At 43.4% G+C, this 27,045-nt stretch overlaps 1 protein-coding gene across 1 annotated transcript in view; it reads right to left on the bottom strand.

Annotated features, from left to right (window-relative positions):
• The window catches only part of LOC126249493 (dynein axonemal heavy chain 5), an 856,962-nt gene that overhangs the window by 691,874 nt on the left and 138,043 nt on the right, over positions 1-27,045 (bottom strand). The window contains 1 exon segment of the mRNA XM_049951144.1: positions 10,428-10,575. Within this exon segment, the coding sequence (XP_049807101.1) occupies positions 10,428-10,575 (148 nt within the window).

Below are 27,045 nucleotides of genomic sequence, written 5' to 3'. Positions count from 1 at the left end.
CAAATTTAAGTATCCAGTACACAAAGGAAAGAAGATTAGCATTTAATATTCCATCGACAACGAGAGCATTAGAGACGGAGCACAAGCTCGGATTGTTTCAAGGATGGTGAAGAAAATCGGCCGCGCCTTTTCAAGGGAACCATGCCGTCTGGAGCGATGTTGGGAAATCACGGAAATCCTAAATATGGATGCCCGGAAGCTGATTTTAACTGTCGTCCTCATGAAAGTGAGTCCAGTGTGCTAATCTCTATGCCACATCGCTGGGTGTATCCAGTACAGAACTGAAATATAATTATAATATAAATGTAATCCCGAAAAAACGGACCACTGTTAACTACTACCTTCGGGGGGTCGACTTCCTCCTGTGAATCTGTATTACCTCCGTTTTTCCAGCCATACCGCTTTACACTGAGGCCAGAAAAGTCATGGGACAGCGATGTACGCGCACGCGCAATATATATATATATATATATATATATATATATATATATATATATATATATATATATATATAAGAAAGGGGAATTAAGAGAACTAGAAAAAAGAGAGAGAAAAATATTAAGAAAAATTCTGGGTCCTGAGAAAAACAAGGAAAACAGGTGGATTAAAAGGATAAATGAAGACCTATACAAAAATACAGAAAAGATCACAGATACAATGAGGAAGAGACGGCAAAAATTTTGTGGACATTTAAAAAGAATGGAAGAAACACGGATTACAAAGGAAATTTTTAATTACGTTAGTAAACTGAAAAACACTGTAGGATGGATAGAAGCAGTAAAGAAAGATGCCAACAAAATAGGTGTTACAGAAGAAATAATACGTGACAAGAATAACTTTAGGCTACTTATAGAAAACGCAAACTATGAAGAAGATGCGCCAAAACCTCGACCCAAGAGAGTGTGGACAGATGAGCAGAGACGAGCAGTTGGCGAGAAAATGAAGTACTGGGAAGAACGGAAGAAAAAGAAACACCATAAGTCTTAAGTTGTATGCGGTCCATAGCTGGCCAAATTCATTATATATATATATCGTGTACATACATTGGCGGATGTGTCATTTGTAGTCAAGTGATTCATGTGAAGAGGTTTCCGGCGTGATTATGGCCGCATGACGGGACTTAACCAACTTTGAACGCTGAATGGTAGTTGGAGCTAGACGTATGGGACATTCCATTTCGGAAATCGTTAGGGAATTCAATATCACGAGATCCACAGTATCAAAAGTGTACGGAAAATACGAAATGTTATGCATTACTTCTCGCTATTGACAACGCAGTGACAGCAGCGGTATTTGCGTAGAGTTGTCAGTGCCAACAGAGAAGCAACACTGCGTAAAACGTACGCAGAAATAAATGTATGACGTACGACGTACGTATCCGTTAGGATAGTGTGGCGAATTTGGCGTTAATCGGCTATGGTAGCAGACGACGGATGCGAGTGCCTTTGCTAACAGCACGACATCACCCACAGCGCCCCTCCTGGGCTCGTAATGGGATCAGTTGGACTCCAGGCGACTGGAAAATCGTGGGTTGGTCAGATGAGTCCCCATTTCACTTCGTAGGAGTTGGTAGTAAGGTCAATTGTGGCGCAGACCTAACGAAGCCATGGACCCTAGTTGTCACCAAAGCACTGTACATGCTGGTGGTAACTCCATAATGATGTGGGCTGTGTTTACATGGAATGGACTCGGCCCTGGTCCAACTGAACGGATCATTGACTGGAAATCGTTGTGTTCTGCTACTTGGAGAACATTTGCAGCCAAACAACGATGGCCCGCATCTCGTGGTCGTGCGGTAGCGTTCTCGCTTCCCACGCCCGGGTTCCCGGGTTCGATTCCCGGCGGGGTCAGGGATTTTCTCTGCCTCGTGATGGCTGGGTGTTGTGTGCTGTCCTTAGGCTAGTTAGGTTTAAGTAGTTCTAAGTTCTAGGGGACTTATGACCACAGCAGTTGAGTCCCATAGTGCTCAGAGCCAAACAACGATGGAATTTTTCTAGATAACCATGCACCATGTCACCGGGCCACATTTGTTCGTGACTGGTTTGAAGAACATTTTGGACAGTTGGAGCAATCGATTTCCCCACCCAGATCATCCGACATGAATACCATCGAATACTTGTGGGGCACAATCGAGAGGTCAGTTCGTGCACAAAATCCTGCACAGGCAACACCTTCTCAATGGGCGACAAGAAAGGCAGCAAGACTCAATATTTGTGCAGGGGTCTTCCAGCGAATTGTTGAGTCCGTACTACGTCGAGGTGCTGCTCTACGCCAAGCAGGAGGAGGTTCTACACGATATTAGGAGGTATTCAATGACTTTTGTCACCTCCGCGTAGATCACTCCGTATGAGCATCCCCTAATATTTAATGGCTTTGTTTGTTCCAGCGATTATTCAGTAATCCTGTAATCTAATAATAGCTGGTATTACCGCTTACTATAATGTGCAATACGTTACATTTGTTTGTGTTGAGCGATAACTTGCAATCCATGCTGCAAGCGTCGATCCTCTTAAGATTTTCCTGAACTTCGCTACAATTTTATAGCGTTGCGACTTCTCTCTATAAAGCAGCCTAATCCGTTGATACCATCATGGACCTTCCGACGTTATCAAGTAGATCATTTATTTATGTTGTAAACAGTAATGGCCCTATAACACTTCCTTAGGGTATGCCCGATTAGATGTGAAGATTTATATCCTTGTCTTCTGATGGTCAGTAACTTTTTTATCGAATCACAAAAACTAAACTAAATTCCGTCCAAACAGGCCTCGAAAAGCCCAACGATAACGACCGACCACCGTGTCACCCTTAGCCGATACGCGTCACTGGTTGCGGATATGGAGAGACGTATTGTCAACACACCGGTATACTGGCCTTTGTCAGGTTTCGGATCGAATTACAAAGCTAATCTGATATTTAGTAAGGTGGTGTTTTGATCATTAAGCAGCTGTGCGTAACTCCATCCAAAGCTTGATGGAAGTCAAGGAACACAGCACGAGCTTGGACGCCGGTATCTTCTAATTTATGGATCTTGTGGTTGAACAGAGTGACCTGGGATTAACGTTGTTAGTCGTTTTCCATTCCATGTTGTTTCCCTCAGAAGATATTTTCGGTTAACAGGAACGTCATATTATGTGAGCTGAAAACGAGTTCCACATTGCTACAACGGATTCACATCACTGACATAAGCCTACAGTTGTGTGCATCTGTCCAAAAACTTTTCTTGTAAATTGGACCTAAACGTCTTCCAAGCACTTGGAACGTTTCGTTGCTCCAGTCTCCTTTACTCCGCTGAGTGATTTTAGGTTTTTTCTATCCACCTGTCACTCATTTCTAATCTGTCATCAATGTTCATGCGACGATTGAAAGGGGAATCGTAATACGGTGTTCTTCAGTTAATTGGTTTCGAAAAATGGGGTTTAGTTTTCGTTTTCTCTTTGCCATCCTCTGCCTCGGTGCCAGTATGATCACTGAATAGCTGTACAGATGGCTTTGATCCGTTCACTGATTTAACGTAACACCAGACCTTCTAAGAATTTTCAGCTCGATTGCCATGGTGCCCCCAATGCTGGGTCCCACGCCTTCATCTTTTTCTTTTGCCTTTGTCTATGTGGCGTCGGCATGGTTACTATTGGATTTGGCATGGTTAATTTCAGAGCTTGATGGATGCCATTCCAGTCGCCAACTGCTACACTCCGAGGAGGAAAATGAGTACCCCAAACTGTCGGCTTGCAGTATTACCCACGTGATAGTGTGTGAACATTTTCTAAATGTTTTCGGAACCTGTAACTGTGGCAGGACTTGGGTACCAGCCCAGTATCACATGGTCAGATGTGGAAAACCGCCTAAAAACCATATCCAGGCTGGCCGGCACACCAGAACTCATCGTCAACCCGCCAGACGGATTCGATCTGAGGCCGGCACTCCTGCCCGAATCCCGGAAGCGGCGGGCTAACAAACGTGGGTATATGGGCTGGTCCTGGGTCCCATGCATTGCTCAGCTAAAATTCTGTGTCTCTATTAAGTCATTTGTTATGCTCTAGTCCTGAGATTTGGCCACGATTTATCGCCCACGCGGGGATACGTTTCAGTAGCTGTGTGGTCCAAGTCCTCACAAAAAATGGTTCAAATGGCTCTGAGCACTATGGGACTTAACTTCTGAGGTCATGAATCCCCTAGAACTTAGAACTACTTAAACCTAACTAACCTGACATCACACACATCCATGCCCGAGGCAGGATTCGAACCTGCGACTGTAGCGGTCGCGCAGCTCCAGACTGTAGCGCCTAGAACCGCTCGGCCACTCCGGCTGGCAAGTCCTCACAAAGGAAGCGTACTTTATTAGTTAAAAAATAATATTTCTGATCACAGATTCATACTGAAGGTTAGATTACAAATACAGTTACGGTAATCATGGTCTGATTGCGTCAATATTTAATGAGTCAGAAAACATAAAAGACAAATTTACATAATATTATCAATTTTCCACTGCCTTCTGCACCCAATGATGTGTTGCCTAGGTACAGCACCATAGGATGCTGGTGGTGAATTTATTTTAGTATAGGCCGATCAATTAATTTAAGAAAGCAGAGGTACACCTGACGACACCACATGATGTCCAATCTAACCGCCAGGGGTTCTTCGCAAAACCTCCAGCGGAAAAGCCGCCGGATCGGATAGCATTGCCTCCCTTCCTCTCGTCCGCAGCTCGTGGTCTAGTGGCTAGCGCTGACGCCTCTTGATCACGGGGGCCCGGGTTCGATTTCCGGCCGGGTTGGGGATTTTCTCTGCCCGGGGACTGAGTGTTTGCGTTGCCCTCATCATTTCATCATCATGATCATTCGTGGCAGTGACTAGACTGGACTGTGTAAAAAAATTGGGATTTTGTACGGACGCTGATGACAGTGCAGTTGAGCTCCCCACAAACCAATCATCATCATCCCTTCCCCTACTGGCTTCCCCCCACCCAGCCGGTTTCCCTCCCTTCCCAGGTAAGATGCACTGTGTGCACTGAGGCAATAAAATCTTCTCCCTTGCCCCTAATCGGTTGCAGATTCTTGATCGAGCCCATTCAGTTGCAGATTCTTTATGAAGCCCATTCAGTTTCTGATTCCTTATGGAGCCCGCTTGGTGGCAGATTCTTTATGGAGCCCAACTGGTTGAAGATCTTTGATGGAGCATCTCGTGTACTGAATCCTGTCTATCGTTACTGTGGAAATTGCTGCCATTTTTAATTAACATAAACTGGCTTCCCTTACTTCGGAATAATTGGGTGTAAAATTAAATTGGTAGAATTTCTTTCAATCTGCAGAACTATTCACGGGCCGTCATTGCTTGCTGTAATTACGTGAGCGCGCAGTTTGCACCGCAAGCTGTGTGAACCATGCACCCGCCGCGGGGTGGGAAGTGCTACGCTATCGCCCTTTTTATTCATATCTCGCGTCTCTCACAGATGACACTTTCTGCGGGACCATCATTTTACAGGACAATGCTCAAGCACGTACAGTGCAAGCTGTTACTGATGGGGCTGCTAAGTGCTGTATCACCTACTGCACTCCCCTGACTTAACCCCTCGTGAGCTCAATTCGATTTATAAACTGAAGGAAACACTTCACGGCATTCGCTTCAGAACTGGTACAAATTCGTCGGGCAATAGACCGCACCACTCGAACTGTCAACACAACTGGCACTGCTAAGAGTATCCTACGACTTCCACATCGCTGGCAACGGGTTATACACAATGCTGGTGACTACTTAGAAAATCAGTAAAACTTTGAAACACGTATCTATTTTCTACGAGCTGTAAATAAATAGTTGCCACTATTAAAGTTCCAACCCTTATACATTTGGAGAAAACCGAATCATTTGCCTATCGTTACAAACTGCGTGTTCACTAAGATCACCAGATTTGAACCCGTGTGACCTCTGGCTGTGGCGTCACCTTTAGAACAGAGTTTATCAACACGTTGAAGGTTGACATGAGAATAGCGATGGAGGTAGTCAACATCCTACCAAAGATGTTTCAGGCAGCGGTAGAGCTGTCTCTAGTGCGATTACTTCTCTTCCGTATAACCTTACAAATATTTTCACAAAGTTACATTGTCCTATGATCATTCGTTTTTCATGGTGTCCCTCTCAAGCAGTAAAAGTTAAGTTATAACACACCCCTGTTTCATTTCTTGTTCAATTGTTTTTCACTTACGACTTGTTTTTCCTACAGAGGATTGGTTATCAGACGAGTAATCCAGAAATATTGATGTATGACATCCCACCCTGTAAGAAGCTTACTTCTAATTTAAATGTGTTTCTAAGAATTCGATTTGTAGTTATTGCATTAAGTAACTGCTTGCCCGATATTGGTTTGTGACCCTCCCATTTTCCCTTTTCACATCACTAATTCTTAGATTCGCCATCCGTGGTCAGGGGACAGAAGACCTGCAGGTGAGATTTCTTTTCCCTGCTGATCAGGAAGTGATCTCAGAGAAGACAGCCAATTAGATGTAATTAATCTCATCTTATATCTTTTATCACATTCACCACACGCTACAGTATGTATTTAGATCGCTTCTTTGATGAATGAATCCCGGTAGGTGGAGGCGAAGGAGAGGATCTACGTTTCCCCAAAGTTCATGCCGGGTCCAGTACCGAGACAGTGGTCAGTAGCAGAAGAGTTTTCTAGATGGGCTACTGGTGTGGCGTCTATGTGCATCGCATCTGTCACGTCTTGCGACACACCTGGCCGATGTACGATTTCTCTCACTGACACGGGATTTTGTATATTCACAGTCTTCTTAGATCTCTTCTTTCACGGAATCCAGTATCGTTTGCACATGCGCCGAAGGACGCAAGACACATTTCATAACGTGTTTCTTGAAGGGACATTCTGGAGAACACATCTCCAACATAAGGGAGGAAAACCCATTGTAGTAAAGTTCTTGGTATCTTCTGGCTGGTCGTGATGTTTGACACATGCTTATCAAAATTCATGGTGAATTCACTTCTCGGAGTAGTTGTTCAGTGTAAATACAGAACTGCAATGGTTAAGCTTAGCTGACAAATTCTTTCATATACCTCCAGCTACATGAACGTGAGTTGATATTACGCCGCTATGTTGAGATGGATGATGAGACCCTGTAACTTGTAAACACAGGTCGTTGTGTGTTCCTATACGAAACATACTGTGACTCAAGGAACCTGCAACATCTAGGAAAGAGAGGTTTCGATTTTTCTACACTTTCCGTCTTAAAAAGTGCTAGGAACACCTGTTTTTTGTTCATAATTTGGGAAGTAGAATAAAAAGTACACCGGTATGAACACATCTTTTTGATATGTGTGATGCCTTCTTCCAGTTTAGTTCTTATAAATTCCAGTGTATCACCAAAGGTACACGTGTGAAAAAAGAGATTACATCGGAACTTAGTTGGTTTCAGGACCAAATGCTTGAGGCACAATATAAAGTCTGCAGAATTTCAAATGTAGTTTCCATATTTCCCAACCAAAGGGCTCAAAAGAGAAGCCGTATGTTTTGCTAGATAGTATGTTGAGACTCCAATATTGCCAAGTGTGAAGCGAAACATATGTTTGGTACGCCATAAAGTCTCGGTGGAAACGGTGCTTGTACGCATAAGTTCTTGTTCTGATGGTCAGGAAAGTGGGTGGTGCGTTGGAGGGTGATGTATCGGTAGGATCATTCTGGAGACGACGATACGCTGAGTCCTGCAATAAATCAGTCATATTGCCAAAAATAAGTTATCACAGACAGAAGAGCATCGGCGTTGCCCTAGTCATCAAATAAAATTTATGTATCTGAGTCTGTTCTTAAAGATCGAAAAGTTTTCTTCTCCTGAGTAGTGACGGTCTGCTTAGGTGTTGGCATCCTTACCATGCAAGTCTCTTGCCTTTTTTCCTCAGCTGTCTTACTGGGAAATTTTAAAACACCCTGCTCAGTGCCACTAATAAAGTCTTCGTTGGGCAAGATCTTAGGAGAGGGCTAGAGTTCTAGTCCCTTCTCCAACACTGTTATCGTGGCATCACCCAGTGGTTAATCTATAAATTAAACGCAACTTGTCTGCATGATTTACCTTATTGAGAAGGTGGGCGTGTAAGACAATGGAACTTGAAATTTTATGCACAACGTCCAGTTGCCGCGTCCAATCTTAAATCTACCAAGTAGCACTGTTCAATCATTACCAGGAACCCTCTGACGAACGTGACGCGATATTCAGATGAATTGAAAGACTTCTGGAGAGTCTAAGTAATTCTGGTCTTATAGAACGAATTCTCTCTTTCACCAACGCCCTGCTGGCTTGTTGTTTAATTCTGTTAGCGTCCGAAAAATCTACTTATATACTGGTTGGATAGGAAAGCATAGGTGCCATATGGCAGGACTATAACTTCACCGCTGAGATCCATAACCTCTTAATGAAAAAGCGAGTCATGGACTCAGCACTCGCGGCTCGGAGAAGCCTGGCCATAAGCCGTCGACCCCAACGCAGGCGCTGGCAAGATGTTGGTAGCCGACCTAGCTGTCCTGATTACAATCCCCCATCGGCGTGATCTCGTGCAATTCATTACTCCGCAGTCGTATACCCATCAAGTCATTGGCTATACGTATTTCGACCACTTCCATAACAACAGAACCCCAGGAGGTGTAGGCGGACAAAACGATCTTAACATCGCCCTAGTTCATGCCGTGTCCTTTGTCAAGGCATTGGTCGGCAACAGAAGATTTTTCTGGATGACCTAGTTTGGTATGACGGCTATGTGAATCGCATCTGTCACGTCGGGTGACTTCTTAAACCTAGGTCGTCTTTTACGAAAACCACAGTCGTTTGCAATGGCGCCGTAGGACGCAAGACACATTTTATTCTGCGTTTCTTGAAGAGATAGCTGATGTTGAAGGAGACACCGTCAGCACAAGGCAAGAAACTATGTTCTGGCTGCTCGTGATGTTTAAAGCGTACTGGTTATAAAACATGACGAGTTTGCTTCTAGCAGTATCCATTCTAGACAAACAAAGAGCGCAGATGGCTAATTCCTGGTGACAAGATTTCTGCATCTGAGATAGTGGCTGGTTCAAATGGCTCTGAGCACTATGGGACTTAACATCTATGGTCATCAGTCCCCTAGAACTTAGAACTACTTAAACCTAACTAACCTAAGGACAGCACACAGCACCCAGCCATCACGAGGCAGAGAAAATCCCTGACCCCGCCGGGAATCGAACCCGGGAACCCGGGCGTGGGAAGCGAGAACGTTACCGCACGACCACGAGATGCGGGCATCTGAGATAGTAAGAGCTATCATTTAACCACTCATTCTTCCCACGATCAATGCACTAGTAGAACTAGATGCAGCTCTAACAAAGCTCGGAAGTACCCTCAGCCATGCACTTCACAGTCGCTTTTAGTTTATAAATATAGATTAAGAGAACCGTGATCAGTGCTGGGAAAGATGCTACAAAATGCTGACTCAGCCTTCACCATGCGTGTACGGCTAATAGGATTTACCTGTTCAGCCAGCCTGTATCAAATGAGAATAGTATCTGAATACAGGTGCTATGCGTCATTCGTGACTACATGAGCCACGATTTACAGCCTGCTACACCCAGTGCACTCACTAGCCTTTGATCTCCCAATGACTCGTAAGCCCACACTGTACCAGTCACGAGGGACGAAGTGTCCCGTGTCGGCTCATATGTGCTCTCCGCAATAGAAAAGACCTTAAACATGTCCTTAAGGCGTAAAAGACATCCGTGGTGCCAGAGACTCGCGATGGAGCTACTGTCCGCTATTCATCCTGGAGTGAGTGTGCAGCGTCTAGATTAGGTTATCGGAAAGAGTTGTGACATAGGGGTTCCCAGGCGACGCTAGAGGTGTCAGAGGTGCCGTGGGTCTCTCTGCAGCTGCCTCAACGCCACCAAGATCCCGGAGCAGTACCCTGCAGCCTCTTGACTTTGGACAACGAATTCTGACTGTTTCTGAACGGTGACCAGTCCCCATGCATCCGTACACTACAGATCCAGTCCCTATCTAACTTATCCTACGTTTAACTAAACATGTATTATACTACTACCCGAAACTGACTCTATGTAAAATCTGCGTACTGCTACTACCCTTTTTCTGGCTGTCATTGCACTAGAAAGCCAGCTCACGCGACACAAATGTTCAAAAATAAACAAACACTTGGACTCAGGACAGATAATTTTGAACTAAAAACCACATATTTCAGTAAATTACATCTGAAATTTACAGTTTTCATCTTTGCTGACGACACGAAAATTGTTCAGGAAATAATGTTACAATCTAGATTCATATTGAGTGAAAAGTCGAAAGCCTAACACAATTTATTATATTGAAATCAGAATATTGAAATTAGAATAAACCATTACATATTTCACTTAGAAGTCATTATTTACGTAAACGTACCAGCTGTGGGAGGGAAGTTGCGTGGCATCGGAGGATCGTCCTTTTGCTTGCGGAATAGCTTCATAATTCTCTCCACTTCGCGCTCGCAGTATTTGATGACTCGCTCGTACTTGTCATCCATCTTTGTCAAGGGGATCTTCTCGCTCACCTGTGAACAGTATAAAAGTGATGCCTCTTATTTTGTGCGTGCTTCTACCGTCAAAAGCAAAGGTCTTAATACTCCTTAAATGTATGTCGTCTTTAACGAGCAATAATGATAGCATAAAAATGCAGCAAATGAGGCAGGCGAAAGGGAATAAAAACGTCTAAAATGAGATTGACAGGAAATGCAAAATGGCTTAAAAGGAATCTATAGAGGACAAGAGTAAGGATACAGAAGCATATACAGGGTGAGTCACCTAACGTTACCGCTGGATATATTTCGTAAACCACATCAAATACTGACGAACCGATTCCACAGACCGAACGTGAGGAGAGGGGCTAGTGTAATTGGTTAATACAAACCATACAAAAATGCACGGAAGTATGTTTTTTAACACAAACCTACGTTTTTTTAAAATGGAACCACGTTAGTTTTGTTAGCACATCTGAACATATAAACAAATACGTAATCAGTGCCGTTTGTTGCATTGTAAAATGTTAATTACATCCGGAGATATTGTAACCTAAAGTTGACGCTTGAGTACCACTCCTCCGCTGTTCGATCGTGTATATCGGAGAGCACCGAATTACGTAGGGATCCAAAGGGAACGGTGATGGACGTTAGGTACAGAAGAGACTGGAACAGCACATTACATCCACATGCTAACACCTTTTTATTGGTCTTTTTCACTGACGCACATGTACATTACCATTAGGGGTGAGATACAAGTACACACGTGGTTTCCGTTTTCAATTACGGAATGGAATAGAGTGTGTCCCGACATGTCAGGCCAATAGATGTTCAATGTGGTGGCCATCATTTGCTGCACACAATTGCAATCTCTGGCGTAATGAATGTCGTACACGCCGCAGTACATCTGGTGTGATGTCGCCGCAGGCTGCCACAATACCTTGTTTCATATCCTCTGGGGTTGTAGGCACATCACGGTACACATTCTCCTTTAACGTAACCCACAGAAAGAAGTCCAGAGGTGTAAGATCAGGAGAACGGGCTGGCCAATTTATGCGCTTCATAGGACATTGTATAATTAGGGGAAAGGTAGATGCCACTACAGGAAAATTAAAGAGACGTTTGGAGAAAAGAAAAGCAACTCTATGAATATCAAAAGATCATATGCAAAACCAGTAACAAGCCAAGAAGGAAAAGCTGGAAGGAATATTGGGGAGGGCTATATGAGGGACATGTACTTGAAGGTAATATTATAGAAAGAAAGAAAGACGTAGATAAAGATGAGACAGGAGATATGATACAGCGAGAAGAATTTGACAGAGTACAGAGGCGTAACTGGAAATAAGGCTCCTGGAGTAGACGACATTCCTTCAGAACTACTGTTAGCCTCGGTAGAGCCAGCCACGACTGCACTGTTTCCCCTGCAGTCCCAGATAATTACATAGAGCTTAAGAAGAAGGTGAGAATTCCAATTCCAAAGAAGACAGGTGTTGAATGTTGTGAATATTGCCAAATTATTAGTTTAATAACTCATGTTTGCAGAATGCTGACACCAATTCTTTATATAACAATGAAATAACGATTAGAAGCCGACCTCGGAAAAGACAGTCTGGATTCCGTACAAATGTAAGAACACGCGAGGCAATAGTGACCCTGCAACATGTCTTAGAAGATAGGTTAAGGAAAGGCAAACCTACGTTTATAGATTTTTTACATTTGAAGCAAGCTTTTGACAATGTCGACTGGAAAACACTCTTTGGAATTCTGAAGATAGCGGGGCTAAAATACAGGGAGCGAAATGTTATATACAACTTGTACAGAAACCAGAAGGCAGCTATAAGAGTCGAGGAGCATGGAAGGGAAGCAATGGTTGACAAAGGAGTTAGACAGGATTATTGCCTATCCCGATGTTATTGAACATGTACACTGAGCAAGCAGTAAAGGTAACAAAAGAAAAATTTGAAGTATGAATTAAAATATAGGGAGATGGGAGAAAGCTTTCAGGTTTGCCGATGTCATTGTAACTCTGTCAGAGAGAGCAAAGTACTTCGAAAAGTAGACGAACATAATGGACTGTGTCTTGAAAGGAGGATATAAAATTAACGTCAACAAAAGCGAAACTATGGTAATGGAAAGTAGTAGAATTAAATCAGAATATACTGAGGCAATTAGATTAGGAAACGAGACTGTAAAAACAGTAGATGAGTTTTGCTATTTGGGCAGTAAAATAACTGGTGATGACCAAAGTATAGAGGATATAAAATGTAGACTGGCAATGGCAAGAAAAGTGTGTCTGAAGATGAGAAATTCTTTTGCAAGGTTAGATGGGTAGATCATGTAACCAATGAGAGAAGAAAAGAAATTGGTAGCATAAATTGACTAAGAAAAGGGTGTCACGGTATCCGATATTGGGAGATGAAACCGGCATTAAATTCACGACGTATCTAGGAGCTGCCTTCAGAAGTCAAAGGATGCATGGCGTAATGGTTTACTCTGTGTCGGCCTGGCGCCGAACCGACCACAGACTACACACACATGCGGAGGGCAGCGTCCACTGAGCGCATGACTCCGGTCCGGTGACGATCCACGTAACAGCGGAGGATACACCTCTTGATCTGCCCCAAAAATGACCTCCACGTACGTCAGACGGAATCTTCCAGAATGTGGTAGGTGTTACGAGGGCTATTCGGAAAGTAAGGAACGATAGGTCGCGAAGTGGAAATCACAGTGAAAAATCAAAACTCTTTTATTTGCAACAGTTAGCTACAACTACTAGCTACTTATCTCAGTAGTCGCCGATCCGACTTAGACGTTTGCCGTAGCGTTGTACCAACTTTACAACACCCTCGTTATAGAAGGCACCCGCCAGTGCTTTTCTGCCAATTATCTACGTTGGCCTACAGCTCGTTGTCTGTGTCAAAATGTTGTCTTCATAGCCAGCGGTTCATGCGAGCAGAGATATACTCAGAGGGAGACAATTACGGGCTATATTGTGGGTAACCAAACATTTCCAATTGAAAACGATGCAGGAGCATCTTCATTGCCCCTGCAAACTGCGGCTGAGAATTGTCTTGAAGAAGAAACGGCACGACAGTTATGTAATGTTGGCTGCATAGCTTCAGGCGAAATTTCTCACCAGGCCCTCGTACTTGGCGGGAGACACTATTTTTCTAGGTATCTTTATGAGCTCCCTGTGTGATCAGAACTAAAAGGAACGACGTAAGGCGATCGACGGGCATACTAGAGACAATACCCAACACACCTGTGCAAAACTTCATCGGATTTTCACTGTGGTTTCCATTTCGCGACCTTTCGTTCCTTACTTTCCGAATAACCCTCGTATAAAGGGAGGACCTGCCCCGAGTAAAAGAAGAGCACAGTTCGGTAGTCGTCTAGGACATTACCCCTGTGTCAGTCGTCGCCAGGTTGTGGACTTAGGATAGTGGAAGTGTGTCGGAAGACATTACTGAGAAGACAGATTCGGGTTCGCGCGGTCGAAGGCAGCTGATTAGTAATTCAGCGTACGCCAAAGACAGTGACAGCGTTTACCGATTTAGAGTAACTTCATTCTGTATTGCCTGAGTATACTTCCACTGAAACATAATTATTCTGAGTTTCATTGTCCCTGAGCTTCCTTGAGAACTACACCGAATTCTCTATCTCTGAACACCCCCGTAGCTTGCAGGTGCTTTGGAGACTGGAGTCCTATCAGCCGCTCACGCTATCGTCCCTCATCGACTGCATTGGCTGAGGTAAGCCCCTGATCTTGTCAGGCCACGACAAGGGAATGATTGTGTGAACGTCAAAAGACTTGCGATGATCTCAGAGAAAATGCTGCAGGATATTATGTATTTATTTAACTGGATCATAATAGCGCCTTCAAGTTCTCCCTAACATCGGACCAGGGTTTCACACATACAATACTTTTTGCAACACAGTTACCTTAATAACGATAAAATTATGATCTGATAAATAGTAATGATAGTGGTCAAATCAGCGCGTACTCCGTTGCAGAGTGAATGATCATTCTGGAATAATGTTAGTAGCGCAAGTGCAAAAATGATTTCAAACAAAATTTGGATCTTTGTAAGGTATTTGGAATAACAGTACAGAGTAATAAGTACACTGGTGTCCAGAAATAAAGCAAGAAACCGAAATTTTACAAGGTTGAGTCTATTTTTCAAAAAAAAAAATGGTTCAAATGGCTCTGAGCACTATGGGACTCAACTGCTGAGGTCATTAGTCCCCTAGAACTTAGAACTAGTTAAACCTAACGAACCTAAGGACATCACACACATCCATGCCCGAGGCAGGATTCGAACCTGCGACCGTAGCGGTCTCGCGGTTCCAGACTGCAGCGCCAGAACCGCGCGGCCACTTCGGCCGGCTATTTTTCCAGAATAGAGTATAATCAGATGACAGTAAAATAGAAACTAAATAAAAAATACGGAATGTAAACAACTGCAACATTCATAACGGTAGATAAAAATTTTCTCCGTCTTTTCCAACTTACCAGATCAACACACACATTCTGACAACTGGTTAATGCGCGCAGTATGGGGTGTGATCACCTCTGGCAGCAATATAGACCTGACAAAAGATGGGCAATGCTGTGAATGATGTCATCAATCGCATGTTGAGGCAATAACGCCCATTCTTCCTGCAGCGCTGCTCACAAGTGTTGGACAGTGGTTGGTGGATGCTGAAGTGATGCAACCCGTGTCCCTAGTGCATCCCAGACGTGCTATGTGGGATTCAAATCGAGAGAGCAAGCAGGCCATGCCATGAGCACAATGTCTTCCGTTTCCAGGAAAGCATCAACCACCCATTCTCTATGAGGTCGAGCATTATCGTCCAGCAGTAAGAGGTCTGGGCCCACAGCACCTCGCAACAACCGCACATGAGGTCTCAACATCTCGTCACGATACCTGACAGCAATTAAACTGTGCCGATTTAACCGTACAATTTCATGAGGAGGTGTTCAAGTGGTCAACATAATCCCTACACACACCATTAGGGGTCATTCTAGATATCTGTCTCTTTCCACAATTGTTTGGTCCCGAAATCGTGTTCTATGTTCCTTCCAGATGTGAATCCGTCGAGAATCATTGTCCAGACCAAACCGGGACTCATCTGTGAAAAGGGCATTGGTCCATTGTTCGACCGTCCAGGTGGCATGTTGACAGCTACACTCTAGACGTTCGCCCGCATCTCGTGGTCGTGCGGTAGCGTTCTCGCTTCCCACGCCCGGGTTCCCGGGTTCGATTCCCGGCGGGGTCAGGGATTTTCTCTGCCTCGTGATGGCTGGGTGTTGTGTGCTGTCCTTAGGTTAGTTAGGTTTAAGTAGTTCTAAGTTCTAGGGGACTTATGACCACAGCAGTTGAGTCCCATAGTGCTCAGAGCCATTTTTTTGAACTCTAGACGTTCTCCTGTGTGAAGAGGCATCAGAGGTACACATACAGCAGGTCTCCGACAATAAAGGCCTGTCTGCCGAAGCCTTCTGTACACCGTTTGCCTCGATACAACACGTCCGGTGGATGCTGCGAGGTCAGATACCAGTTGCTTTGCAGTACTAAGGCGGTACCGTCGTGCCCTTATAGCCAAATAACAATTCTCTCTCTATGATGTTACACGTGATCGGCCCCGCCCTGGTCTTCGAGATACAGTTTCGATCTCTATAAACTGTCGCCACATCCGATTAACAACACAACGATTCACATGAAGCCATCGAACCACATCGGTTTGCGACTGTCCTGCTTCCATTCTTCCTATGCTCCTCCACCACAGAGAGCCTGGTAGGCGTCTTCTCTGCGCCATGCTGCACCGTCTGTGACTGTGTATACAGCGATTGTGGATGTGGGACTACGCGGCAAACGCTATTCCGTTTGATAGGGGCTCTGACGTCATCGTTGGCGTGGTTGTCCTTCGAGCAGAATGCCATCTTCCGTGCAGGACACGATCGTACGGACATCTGTTGACAGTCTGTATGATTGTATCGTGAATAAGACACAGGATGCGGAAATATTGGTTTGTTGCTTTAATTTTGGGCACCAGTGTAATAGCAATACTAATAGCTACTGTTAATAATAATAACAATAACAATAGTACCATAGTGACAGTCTAAGATACAACAGGTACTTAAGGGCGTGCAAAAGCGAGTTATGACACAGCGAGATCTAAGAGAAAAGAAATTCAGATAGTCTTCTTCAGGCACGAACTTTCTCAGATTAAAGATTCTAGTGATAAAGAAGGGTACTTAGTTATATTCAAAAAATGGATTCGTAAATGAACAAAGGTAGACGCTACTGTAATCACGAGACGTCTTTCTAAACTAGATATGTTATTCAGTTCTGTGATATATTGACGGATATAATTACAGAGTGAGTACCCTGCTACTGTAAATGACTTACAGATGGAATTGTGTGGCAGAACGAACAAAAAGTACTTTGCTCTGATGAAATTGGATGATTCTGTTGTGCTGTTCCGGCAAGAATCTTAACGTCGAGGAGAGGTCAATAATTGTAACGAGAAGACCTGCCAGGAGGCAGAACTAAGCAGAGCGCTGCAGTTATTAGAAGAGGAGGCAACGCCAATAAGTTTGCTTACTAAATGAAGTTCTAGCCAGTCAATCAACGGAGGAAAGCTGGTTCTTTTTAACGCCCTGCCGTGCACAGTCGGTCAACGAAAACTTTTGGCAGTTCTGCGTTTCCTAATGGTAGAGCTGTACTCCATAGGGATCGGCGGACTTACCATTTCACTGTGCAGACGGAGCAGGTAGTTGGAGGCTAATGTAGACGGGTTGACTGGTCAGATATGAACCTTTTTAACACAGATGTATTTTCCGGTGGCAGCGTTGAAGCACTGAAAGGTCATAATGATGATGGCTAGCGAGAGAGTCTTTGGTTGAAGGAGTGGATTTGGCTAGATGTGTCTTAAGTAATAGTAAACAGTGTGTGTGCTTGAAAACCAATGCGTTAACTTTTCTATCACTGTGCTCACTCATCCGATGAAGAATTGCAGTGAGACTTATTTCTTCAGTACGTCAAGGATATTGATTGTAGCCTGTAGGAGACCGCAGACGACGTTCAACATCCAATCCAGTGGTCGGTTTTCTTTTTAGTACAGTCACTTAACAGGGCTCGACTCAGTACTGCAGGGGCCGACTATTAATGTTACATCGAAGGCCAAAGTGAGATTAACAATCCGTAGTTAAGCAATTTAATGTACTTAAAGTAAGGATTAAATGAGTTTTGATATTTGCGCAATAAAGAAACTGACGATGGCGAAGGAGAGAGGATATAAAATGCAGACTGGCGACGGGAAGAAAAGCGTTTCTGACGAAGAGAAATTTCGTAACATCTAATACATATTTATGTGTTAGGAAGTCTTTTTCTGAAGATGTTTGTCTGGAGTGTAGCCTTACACGAAAGCAAAACGTGCATGATAAACAGTTTAGACAAGAAGGGAGAAGCAGCTTTTGAAACGTGTTGCTGCAGAATAATTCTGAAAATTAGACGAGTAGATCATGTAACAAATGCGGTGGTACCTAACAGAATTTAGGAAAAAAGGAATTTGTAGCAACACTCAAGTAAAGGAAGGGATCGGTTGACAGGACATGTTACGAGACATCAAGGGATTATCACTTTAGTATTGGGTCCGCAGCTCGTGGTTTAGTGGCTAGTGTTGCTGCCTCTGGATTACGAGGTCCTGGGTTCGATTCACGGCCGGGTCGGGGATTTTCTCCGCCCGGGGACTGGGTGTTTGTGTTGTCATCGTCATCATCATCATTCGGGTAGTAGCGAGACTGGAAATGGAAAGATTGGAAGTTGTATGCGCGCTGATGACCACAATGTTGAGCGCCCCACAAACCAACACCACCATCACTTTAGTATTGGAGGGAAGTGTGGAGGGTAAAAGTCGTAAAGGGGGACGAAAAAATGAATACAATAAGCAGGTGCTAGTGGAAGTAAGTTGCAATAGTTATTCTCAGATTCAAAAGGATGTACAGGGGGTGGACAAAAATATGGAAATACCAAAAACACAGCACATTACCATGCCTAATATGACATAGGAAACCCGTTCGCATGCAAAACAGCACCCAATCGTCTTGGAATTTATAGGTCCTACATCGTTTTCAAGGGAATCGTATTCTATTCTTCCCACAAAATAGTGGCAAGTTCAGGTAACGATGATGAAAGTGGAAAATTATCACGTACCCTTCTCTCCGAAGTGGACCACATGGGCTCAGTAATACTGAGACCTGGTTCAAATGGCTCTGAGCACTATGGGACTTAACATCTGAGGTCATCAGTCCCCTAGAACTTCGAACCACTTAATCATAACTAACGTAAGGACATCACACACATCCACGCCCAAGGCAGAATTCGAACCTGCGACCGTAGCGGTCGGGCGGTTCCAGACTGAAGCGCCTGGAACCGCTCGCCCACAGCGGCCGGCCCCCTGTAGGATGCAGTGCTTATTCGGCGATGGAAGAGGCTAGAACAGGATAGAGGAACACGGAGAGCTGCATCAAACAAGTCTTCGAACTGAAGACCACAACAACAAGTGAACTGCAGGAGTTGATCCACGTCCAGCATGAAATGATTTCTTCGATGTATGCGATTTCATTACACTGAGTAGCTGAATCTCGTAGGTCGCACATTATATCAAATGAGTGACGGCAGCTAGAGTTGTTCTTAGATCGCAACTGACAGTTCATGTAACAAGACAGTTGAAGAATCTTCCAAGAAGTAACGAAATTTGGGGAATGCGAGTCACAGTCACATAGATCCAGTGTTATATAAATCAAACGGCTGGCCTCAATTCGTTATTTCGATATTGGAAAATTACATGTCGCCTAAGGAAGAGAATGTTTTTCACATAACGTGTATCGCCTGTATAAGAATAATGCGCACGTGTGTGCCAACCATTTCAATTCGGACTACTAAGAAAATCGAGCATATACACAGAAGTGCATCGCAGGTTGGTACATTCTTGTCTGACTTCTGTGTTAATGTAACAGAAATGCCGAAAGGTCCTAACAAGACGCCTCAACAAGGGCGTCTATATCTTACGAAATCCTTCTAGGAGATTTCGGGAGACAATAATCTCTTAATATTCTTTAGTCCCCCTACATATTGCTCTCGTATAAACCTTAACCAGAAATAAACAAGCAGTCATTCTTCCTATATGCCATACCATCTGGAAGTAGTCATGTGTGATGTAACTGCGCACTCTATAGTGATTTACCGTTTGTTGTTTAAAGGAAAATGTAACCGGTGCAATCAACTCAGGCAAACAGAGCGTTTACAAAAGTGGACCCGATTCGAAAAACATTTATTGCCTAAGGCATTTACACAATTCGTCAGGCAAAATCTGGCAGGACGCTTGGCGATTTACAAGGTCCTTTTTCTGCCTTATTCATGCCATCAACCTACCTCCACATCAAATATTTCGGGATCAGCGACAGCTCGCTACATTACATCTCATCTAGTGTCCGCTCCGGTCATTATCTATCTAAATTGTGTATTTAATAATGATGATGAGGTCCCATACTCCGAGGATTGTAGGGGATGATGCGGGAGACCCTCACCACATTGTTTAATATGAATTGCCAATAATAGGTGTCTGTAGCGGATCTGCGACTGCAGCAATAATGGTTAAATTTCAAGGACACCAGCAAGGAAAAAATGCAAGGGGAGTCTGGCATATCTAGGACCTAAGAACCCGTTGCCTATAAGAGTGCGCAAGTACAGTTGAGAGCAAGGGCGCCGACTCACCAAAATTTCTGTGGGTACATTTCAATGGCGGAATGTAGTATATGTTTTCTGGATAGGCTCGATATTTTTTAAAGCGCTTTCCTTTCGTTTATAACGTTATATGAACACTTACGACTTATCTTAGAAGAAAGATTAAGAAAAGGCAAACCTACGTTTCTAGCATTTGTAGACTTAGAGAAAGCTTTTGACAATGTTAACAGGAATACTCTCTTTCAAATTCTGAAGGTGGCAGGGGTAAAATACAGGGAGCGAAAGGCTATTTACAATTTGTACAGAAACCAGATGGCAGTAATAAGAGTCGAGGGGCATGAAAGAGAAGCAGTGATTGGGAAAGGAGTGAGACAGGGTTGTAGCCTCTCCCCGATGTTATTCAATCTGTATATTGAGCAAGCAGTAAAGGAAACAAAAGAAAAATTCGGAGTAGGTATTACAATTCATGGAGAAGAAGTAAAAACTTTGAGGTTCGCCGATGACATTGTAATTCTGTCAGAGACAGCAAAGGACTTGGAAGAGCAGTTGAACGGAATGGACAGTGTCTTGAAAGCAGGGAATAAGATGAACATCAACAAAAGCAAAACGAGGATAATGGAATGTAGTCAAATTAAATCGGGCGATCCTGATGGAATTAGATTAGGAAATGACACTTAAAGTAGTAAAGGAGTTTTGTTATTTAGGGAGTAAAATAACTGATGATGATCGAAGTAGAGAGGATATAAAATGTAGACTGGCAATGGCAAGGAAATCGTTTCTGAAGAAGAGAAATTTGTTAACATCGAGTATAGATTTAAGTGTCAGGAAGTCGTTTCTGAAAGTATTTGTATGGAGTGTAGCCATGTATGGAAGTGAAACATGGACGATAACTAGTTTGGACAAGAAGAGAATAGAAGCTTTCGAAATGTGGTGCTACAGAAGAATGCTGAAGATAAGGTGGATAGATCACGTAACTAATGAGGAGGTATTGAATAGGATTGGGGAGAAGAGAAGTTTGTGGCACAACTTGACTAGAAGAAGGGATCGGTTGGTAGGACATGTTTTGAGGCATCAAGGAATCACAAATTTAGCATTGGAGGGCAGCGTGGAAGGTAAAAATCGTAGAGGGAGACCAAGAGATGAATACACTAAGCAGATTCAGAAGGATGTAGGTTGCAGTAGGTACTGGGAGATGAAGAAGCTTGCACAGGATAGAGTAGCATGGACAGCTGCATCAAACCAGTCTCAGGACTGAAGACCACAACAACCACAACAACAACAACAACAACAACAACAACATGAACACTGCCTGTTTCATAAAAATCTGTGGTGTGATAAAGTAAAATACACCGATACTATAAGCATACGTTGAGTCTGCCCTGGCTCAGTCGGTAACACAGCTGACGTAAACGCAACAGAAATGAGATCAAACTCGGGTTCATATCTTCTGATTTATATGTTGAGGTAAGGGATGACAGATTGATACCCTGTTCCGTAGTTACCAGAGCAGTCACGGTGGAACGGTTTACATTTTCTATGACGTCTGAAACGTTTAGTTGCCTTTTGGCACTGGGAAAATCCATTTCGAACAAATGAATTACATGAATACCTGGCTGCAGAAGTAGCAGTTGCCTACGGAAGCACTATACTAGAACCAGAAGAATTTTTACGCACACTACAGAACACTTTGTCCAAATATTTGTCGTAATAAATCAAAGGAAATGTGTTTTAACATCCTTCATGGTATGACCTGCATGACGGTCTCTTGACATTTCTTGCTGATGTACTACAGGAACTGGCAGAAGACACATTCTCAGGTTCCTTATTTTTTGGCTCAACGTGCGTTTCAATGTTGTCGGTATTAGTAATATCCACCTGCTATGATGACGACAAACGTATGACTAATTTATCCATAGTGACTTGGAAACTGTTCGAATTCGAAAGTGTGTATCGAAGCAATGCGCAATAATGTGTTCCAGATTTCCACACGCGTCCAGTAATCGCGCAGCGTTTGAAAACTGTGAAAATGTTTGCCCGGCGAAGAGCTTTTGCTCCGCGGATCCCGTCAGTAGACCCACTTCGCTGTACTTGCTATTAAGGTGGTAACAGCGGTTACACCCCTTCAGTCTGCAATATCAGCTCCCGTGTCCTTCAAGCCATTGTGTCCACAAACAAAAGGATAACAATGCATATTACATGAAAACAAATTCACTGAAATCTTAAACCGCGCCGTTTTTATGTTTAAAAAAATAACTATTGAGGTAGTCTGTAACAATCGGCTTCCTTGTATCGCAGATTAGTCTTTATTATTGCTCAGTATTGGCAAACAGATATTTTAAAACAATTGTTGACGAATGGAGAAAGCGTATTGAAGCGTGTCACTTGTAAGGAAACATGAAAGAAAGCCGGAAATATAGGACTCCAATCACAGTATAGTACGACTGTTATTCTGGGGAGTGCCTTTGACTTGGCCAGAGAGAGTTAAGGATCGGGGGAGTGTGTTGCTTGGTTGCCTTTGCATAAAGACATCTGAAACGAACATACATGTTTTAGAGGTCAGAAATTTTAGCTTGCAGCTCAGTGTTTTAATAGTTCATTACTTTTTGATAAGGGCAAGTCAGAAATATTTATTTTGTTTTTATCAAATTAAAAATTCTACGGGTGCGGCGCACCCACAAGATTATGTATGTGGGTGCTCGAGCCCCCCGGCGCACCAACGTAGTCGAAGCGCATGGCTGAGAGTACTGAAGAAACGCTTAGGTTAGAGGACAATATAAAAACGCTATAGGGCAGATGTCTTCAGATAGAAATAATGAAAAACTGCCAAAACAGCTACCTCCAGCAACATCATACACCAGGGCCGGCCAGAAATTCTGCACGCGTGCGGTGCTCTTGCACATGTGCAACTTCCGGGTCACAGCGTGCACGCCGCAGCCGTCAGCGTTCATGTAGTGCATTTTTCTACGCACAGATGTCGCTCCTCTGTTACACAAACTGCGTTATCGACACCTCGTATGTATATCGCAACCTGGGCTGTAACTGTAAGATCTGTTGCTTCATCGAGCGCAACAGAGAAAGCAACAAAGTATTTAGCCTTATTTATTAGCTGCCTGTGCAGACCGTAGGCCATAGCACTGATACGTCTTGTCACTGTTTGTTTGAATACACTGATTTCTTGAAACCTGATAACGTTCGTGGGACACACAAGTTCTGCAGCATCAATCAGACACCCTTTCACAAACTCCCCTTCTGAAAAAGGTTTCCCAGATTGTGCAATTCTTAATGCGATTTTAAAATTTGTTCGCAGTGAAGATTTAGAGTGGTTGTCATTCTAGAAAATTGAAAACAGCACATTGCACAGCGTACAGTAAAACAGACATAAATGTAACACAAGAAACTAATAGATCAAGAAGTATCAGTTACTCTGACGTACAGTAAAATCGAGCTGATGTGTCTCATCCACTTTCTGAAGGACATTTAATTTTGCTTGCCCTTCTTCACTGTTGAGTACACTACACTCGTCTTTGTGATATGTATTGTCTTTCAATTGAAAACTTATGCTGGACGCCTATTATTCGGCGGCACAGCAAACACTGTGAGTTTTCACCAACGGCAACAAAAAAGAATTGCAGTTCCCAGTCATTTTTAAACGACTGAGAAAATAGGTCTCCCGTTCTTTGCTTTTTCACAGTACTTACCATTTCTCAGTACTTCTCTGTTAAGGTTACGGTCACCAGGGGTAAACGAGACTGGATATGTTGCGCTCTTGCTTGTACCACAGGGAAGTGGAGCCGCCGCCGTTCATTTAGGACACATGTCTAATAACAGATGTCGCTGTAGCACACGTGCGCACATGTGCAGTACTTCCGCACGTCTGCACACTGTGCAGCGTTTGGCCGACCCTGTCATACACTGTTGTCATAGCTGCTCCACGTAACACAAAGGTACCTGTTGTGAAACGGAACATTAAGAAGACTGTGTAGGAATAAGGTCCTAAAATATTCATAAGGCTTCTAAAAGTACGCGTGAAGTTGGTATACGTGTGTTAGGAAAGACATAAATCATTTAAATAAGTCGCATAAAGTTCCTGATCACCAGTCCTTGCTTCAATGTCCTGGATTAAATTCCAAATCTCTCCGCTTTGTCTCATGAAATGAGGGCATGTAACACTGTTGATGGTGATCCATCTGGCGGATGGGACCTTGTGTTCGGCGGTCCCCTTGGTACTATTCGAGAAAAGTAGGCTATATGCCGGCGCAGCGTTTCACTCTCTCCCTTCTCTTATCATCATCACACAAGCATAACACTACACTGTACATGCTTCCGTTACCCTCACCTACACTCCAGAAATACACACGCGACATAACTGTTACATATTCTTTATTCGCATGAAGTGTTGAGTGCTATCGACAGGGATTTCAGATCGATTCCATATTTCTGGATTTCCGGAAGGCTTTTGACACTGTACCACACAAGCGGCTTGTAGTGAAATTGCGCACTTATGGAATATCGTCTCAGTAATGTGACTGGATTTGTGATGTCCTTTCAGATAGGTCACAGTTCGTAGTAATTGACGGAAAGTCATCGAGTAAAACAGAAGTGATTTCTGGCGTTCCCCAAGGTAATGTTATAGGCCCTTTGCTGTACCTTATTTTTATAAACGATTTGGGAGACAATCTGAGCAGCCGACCTAGGTTGTTTGCAGACGAAGCTGTCGTTTATCGACTAATAAAGTCATCAGAAGATGAAACAAATTGTAAAACGATTTAGAAAAGCTATCTGAATGGTGCGAAAATTGGCATTTGACGCTAAATAACGAAAAGTGTGAGGTCATCCACATGAGTGCTAAAAGGAATCCGTTAAACGTCTGTTACACGATAAATCAGTCAAATATAAAGGCCGTAAATTCACTAAATACCTAGGAATTACAATTACTAAGAACTTAAATTGGAAGGAACACACAGAAAATGTTCTGGGGAAGGCTAACCAAAGACTGCGTTTTATTGGCAGGGCACTTAGAAAATGCAACAGATCTACCAAGGAGACTGCCTATACTTCGCTTGTCCAACCTCTTTTAGAATACTGCTGCGCGGTGTGGGATCCTTACCAGATAGGACTGACGGAGTACATCGAAAAAGTTCAAAGAAGGGCAGCAAGCGCGCGACCGCTACGGTAGCAGATTCGAATCCTGCCTCGGGCATGGATGTGTGTGATGGCTTTATGTTAGTTAGGTTTAAGTAGGTCTAAGTTGTAGGGGACTGATGACCTTAGATGTTAAGTCCCATAGTGCTCAGAGTCATTTGAACCATTTTCAAGGGCAGCATGTTTTGTATTATCGCGAAATACGGGAGAGAGTGTCACTGAAATGATACAGGATTTGGGTTGGACATCATTAAAAGAAAGGCGTTTTTCGTTACAACGGAGTCTTCTCACGGCGTTGCAATCACCAACCTTCTCCTTCGAAAGCGAAAATACTATGTCGACACCGATCTACATAGGGAGAAACGATCACCACGATAAAATAAGGGAAATCAGAGCTCCTAAAGAAAGATATAGGTGTTCGTTCTTTCCGCGAGCTATACGAGATGGGAATAGTAGAGAATTGTGAACGTGATTCGATGAACTCTCTGCCAGACACTTAAATGTGATTTGCAGCGTATCCATGTAGGTGTAGATATTTGAAAGAAAGGGGACAATATGCTCGGAGGAAGAACAATGTTTCCGACAGGCGGATGAATCCAGCAATGGGATACCCGGCCAAAACCTACATATAACATTTACATTTTAGATGAATAAGGTCAGTCAATTCTCTGATTGTGATAACTAGTAAGACATTCGTCCAACCAATGATCTATATAAAACGTAACCAGTTTCGGGTCTGTTCTCATCTTTCTAACAAGGGAACCTCCCCATCGCACCCCCCTCAGATTTAGTTATAAGTTGGCACAGTGGATAGGCCTTGAAAAACTGAACATTGATCTATCGAGAAAACAGGAAGAAGTTGTGTAGAACTATGAAAAAAATAAGCAAAATATACAAACTGAGTAGTCCATGTGCAAGATAGGCAACATAAAGTAAAATATGAGTTAGGAACGCCGTGGTCCCGTGGTTAGCGTGAGCAGCTGTGGAACGAGAGGTCCTGGGTTCAAGTCTTCCCTTGAGTGAAGAATTTAATTTTTTATTTTCAGACAATTATTATCTGTCACCAGTGTCGTATAGAATATATCAGACGTGTTTTCCTGTTGAGGAATCGGTTGACCTATGACCTTGCGATCAAATGTTTTCGGTTCCCATTGGAGAGGCACGTCCTTTCGTCTACTAATCGCACCGTTTTGCGGTGCGGTCGCAAAACACAGACACTAAACTTACTACAGTGAACAGAGACGTCAATGAACGAACGGACAGATCATAACTGTGCGAAAATAAAGAAATTAAAATTTTCACTCGAGGGGAGATTTGAACCAAGGACCTCTCGCCCCGCAGCTGCTCACGCTGACCACGAGACCACGGAGCTCCTCGTCTCACGTTTTCTTGGTGGTTGCCTATTTTACACATGGATACTCAGTCTGTATATTTTGCTTATTTTTTTCATATTTCCACACAACTTCTTCCTGTTTTCTCGACAGATCTGTGTTCAGTTTTTCAAGGCCTATCCACTGTGCCAACTTATAACTAAATCTGATGGGGGTGCGATGGGGAGGTTCCCTTGTAAGGTAAAATGTAGTTCAGAGCTGTCCTCTGATGTTCGCTCTACATA

The sequence above is a fragment of the Schistocerca nitens genome, chromosome 3 (assembly GCF_023898315.1).
Source record: "Schistocerca nitens isolate TAMUIC-IGC-003100 chromosome 3, iqSchNite1.1, whole genome shotgun sequence".
NCBI classification, from domain to species: domain Eukaryota; kingdom Metazoa; phylum Arthropoda; class Insecta; order Orthoptera; family Acrididae; genus Schistocerca; species Schistocerca nitens.
The sequence above is the reverse complement of the archived record's forward strand: the minus strand, read 5'-3'. Positions and strand labels throughout refer to the sequence as shown.